Source organism: Stegastes partitus, unplaced genomic scaffold (assembly GCF_000690725.1).
Source record: "Stegastes partitus isolate 25-593 unplaced genomic scaffold, Stegastes_partitus-1.0.2 Scaffold517, whole genome shotgun sequence".
Classification (NCBI taxonomy): Eukaryota; Metazoa; Chordata; class Actinopteri; family Pomacentridae; genus Stegastes; species Stegastes partitus.
This window is the reverse complement of record NW_007578248.1, coordinates 239,713-243,373: the sequence shown is the minus strand read 5'-3', so window position 1 is coordinate 243,373 and position 3,661 is coordinate 239,713. Positions and strand designations below refer to the sequence as shown.

General features: G+C 39.3%; 1 protein-coding gene across 1 annotated transcript in view; it reads left to right on the top strand.

Moving 5' to 3' along the window:
• Positions 1–3,661, top strand: part of them4 (thioesterase superfamily member 4) — an 11,504-nt gene that overhangs the window by 4,286 nt on the left and 3,557 nt on the right. Inside the window, 2 exon segments of the mRNA XM_008287744.1 lie at positions 2,021–2,210; positions 3,076–3,238. Coding sequence (XP_008285966.1) covers positions 2,021–2,210; positions 3,076–3,238 — 353 coding nt within the window.

Below are 3,661 nucleotides of genomic sequence, written 5' to 3'. Positions count from 1 at the left end.
TCAGAAGCTTAGAACAGTGTACAGTGTACTAAATGACAAGTTTCTATGAATACTAGATTACTGGCAAAAGTATTAAAAAAATGTGCGACAGAGCTGCTAATTTGCTTGAGAATTCAGGTTAAATTGAGGTTAAAATATGAAAAAGGAGCACAAATCGCCTCCGTAGCCTCCCTAATTTATAACATTTTAATTAATCAGTGTGTTTCTGTGACATCCTGTTCAGACTGCAAAGGAACAGTTTATCCTGAAGGTGATTTCTGAGCCTGTCAGTTGCCGAATTCGTAGTTTGATGCAGGCAGAAGACATGTTTTTCTGTAAATACACTCACTTTATATTGCGTACTTGGTATAAAATACACTTAATTGCATATAAACAGTTAACTTCTTTATGTGATTTCCATCAAGAAAAAAACCTATTGGTGAAATAAAAAATGTTATAAATCAAAAGTTGGTATGACTGTGAATAATCTGAGGCTTAACTATGTCAGTTTGAACTCTCCTGCATGCCGTCCTCTTTCCCTCTCTGCTCTGTCTTTCTATTGTCAGCTTTCCAATAAAGGTAAACAAACAGATAAATAAATAGACAACAAAATAGAATTCCTTTATAATCAGACAAGTTTTAGGTCTTTGCACGTCACTAAAACGTCACTTTTTAGGCTTGGATGTGTGACGGACTGTGTTGTTGTTTCCAGACACGTCCACGGGGGGGCGATAGCCACAATGATTGACACGGTGACGGGAACTCACGCCACGCTGCTGTCTGGACCCGTGATGACGGCCAACCTCAACATCGACTACCGCAGGTACAGCAGCAACACAACTCAGTCGGCAGGCAGCAACGAATGAGCTGCACTGAAGCATTCAGTCACATGTAGAAGCAGGGTTTTTATCACTTAGTTTGACCAGTTACTGAAATCTGAGCAATAATTCTCCTAATAGTTGGTGGTTATGATAATAGACAAAAGCTTTCTGGATGCACAGTCTCAGTTATTTCTATGGACAAGTTGAGCTGCTTTATGGGAAAATGAAATGCACTGTTCAGGTTCCCTCCATGATACAACGTCCAGCTGTCGGTTAGCGCAGACCGACAGTGATTGACGTCGCATAGATAATTCATTGTGCCAATTAAATATTCAGTTCAGTCATGTCCGTTGTCACAAAATCGAACCCCGGCGCTCCGGTTCGCTTGTTGTGGTCAAACAGGGACCAGCAGACTTTTGGGTTCATTGACTAACAGGGTTCTCATCTTAGACATCTGATAAAAAACAAAGAGAGAGAAAGCATTTAGGGTTTTTTTTTTTTTTGTATGTTTGGTTTTGTCCACGTTTCTGGATCAGTCGTCCTGGAAACCAGAGGACCGCGTGGTGACATATTTTAAAGCAAACCTGGTACCTACCATTTTAATCTGTCTTTTAATTGACTTTAATTATTAACTTAAAACATATTTATAAATTATTATCANTTATTGAATCTGGTGTGATTTTTATCAGTGGTGTAACAGGTGAACATACAAATACAGCAATGTACAAATACTGGAATTGCAAGTGAAAGTCCTGCATGGAACTTAAGTCAAAGAACACGGCAGCTAAATGTAGTTGAAGTATTGCAGTAAACATCTTGGTTTGGTATTTTATTACATATAAAGTCTGTGAAGCGTCAGTGTGCTGGTTCCAACTACTTTATATCGAGTTTCATTTTCAAGGACAGCAGATAAAGCTGATTAACGGAAAAGGAAAGAAGTAACAAATATGCCTTCAGTTTTTCTGTTATCCTTGTTTTTCTCAGATATGTTGGAACATTTCTTGAGATGTGAGGAGTTTAAAGGGGAAAATCTGAATTTGGTGGAGCTGAAATGTGAGCCGGCAAAAAATCTAAACGCTTTTTATGTCATGCATTGTGTGAAATGGGATTATTAGCATGTGAGCTTAAATGGATTAGTTTTACCTAATCCTATTTATTATATTTTCTGTCTCATGATATTAGCTGGTGGCTGTAATGAATTCTTCCTGTTTTTCTTGCAGTCGCTGCCGTTGCCTTTTTCCTCCAAGTCGAGGGACTTCAGCCTGCCCAACTCGTCGTGGGGCTCGGAGATGAAGCGGCTGTACGAACACTACAACGGCCAGTGTGCGGCCGAGTCCGACGGAGGGGAGCAGCAGGAAGGAGTGTGGAGGAGGCTGCCGAGCTACAATCGCTCTCTCAAGTACGCGACAGGTACAAGACTGTGGCTGTTTGTTGTGTTTGTGAAAATGGAGAGCAAACACAGTGATGGAGTAACGAAGGGCTCAGATTTAAAGGGTTTAACTGCATCGTTTTTTGTTTAATGATGTTTTAGGACACAGTCTGGCCCTCAGCACTCACCTAATCGATTTAAAACTAGACCAAGTTTTAGTTCTGCTCACATGGTTTATGCAAAATTGAAGATTGTGAAGATTATGTGAAGTTTTTGAACCAGCTGCACTATAAACAACTTAATTCTGCAGGAGTGCTTTTTCAGGATTTCTCAGTTAGCTTTTAATTTGCAGCTTCAACACACACAAAACATTTAAACATATGATGAATGTTTTTGACAAGACATAAACAGATAGAGGAGAAGTGATCAAATGTCCAAATTGGTTGCGGGCAGCATAAAATTATTGTATATATAATTTATTTAATCCACACTGAAGTCAGAATAAGACACATTCTTTATCTTGCTGTGTCTTGACTTACAAAGAAAACAACACATCTGTACACTGATTTGATTTCTCACATCTGTAGATGTATTTATTTTTGTCTGTGTTGCTTTTACTATACATTAAGATATTAAAGTAGTCCTAAAATATTTATTGTTTACTACTCAACATCTTCCACTTGCACTGTTTATTTACTCTGGTTTACTTGTTATTGTAAATACCAGCACAATTTTGCACCTTATTTCCTCTACCAGTAAGATTTGTACGTTCTTTTGCACGTTAGTTTCCTTAATTCTCTTTATCGTAACATGTGAGCTACTGCACACCTTGAATTTCCCCAAAGGGATGAATGAACTGTCCATCTATCTGACGTGTTGCTGTGTGTTTTTTTTTCCCCCCACCAGGTGGCGTCTACCTCAGCAAGCTCATCCAGTCAAAAGCTCGTCTCTTCACCCGAAACATCAGGGAGCAGGGGGCAGCGTTTGAGTACGTTATCTTCTACAACAAAGAGGAGCAGAGGTGTGTGGGCATCTTCCAGGCCGGACATCTACTGGAGGGACCACCAGGGTGAGATGACGCTTTAGTTGTTGTTGTATTTGTACGTAAAGTTTAATGTTGTTGCTGCTTGACTGCACTGAAAACGTCACGGAAGTATTTTCGAAATAAACTAAATCATGTCTGAAATGTGGTCGCTTGTCTCAGGAGAAGAAAAGACATTCACATACCCCTGAGCTATTTATCACCATGTACCCCACATTTCATTTCTAATGGTCTGTGTTTGACCAACTGCTTCCTTGTGGCTGGAAACGACATAAACAAGAAGTGGCCAAAGTTGAAGAAGTTGATGAAACATTTTAACTGCTTCCATGTTTGTTTGATTGTTGTTGTTGTTTTTACATTAGTACTAAAAACGTCACGCCCAAAATTCTTCACACTCCTTGAAATTGGCCTAAATTGTTGAGAAACCCTCCTTCTATTACATTGCAGCCA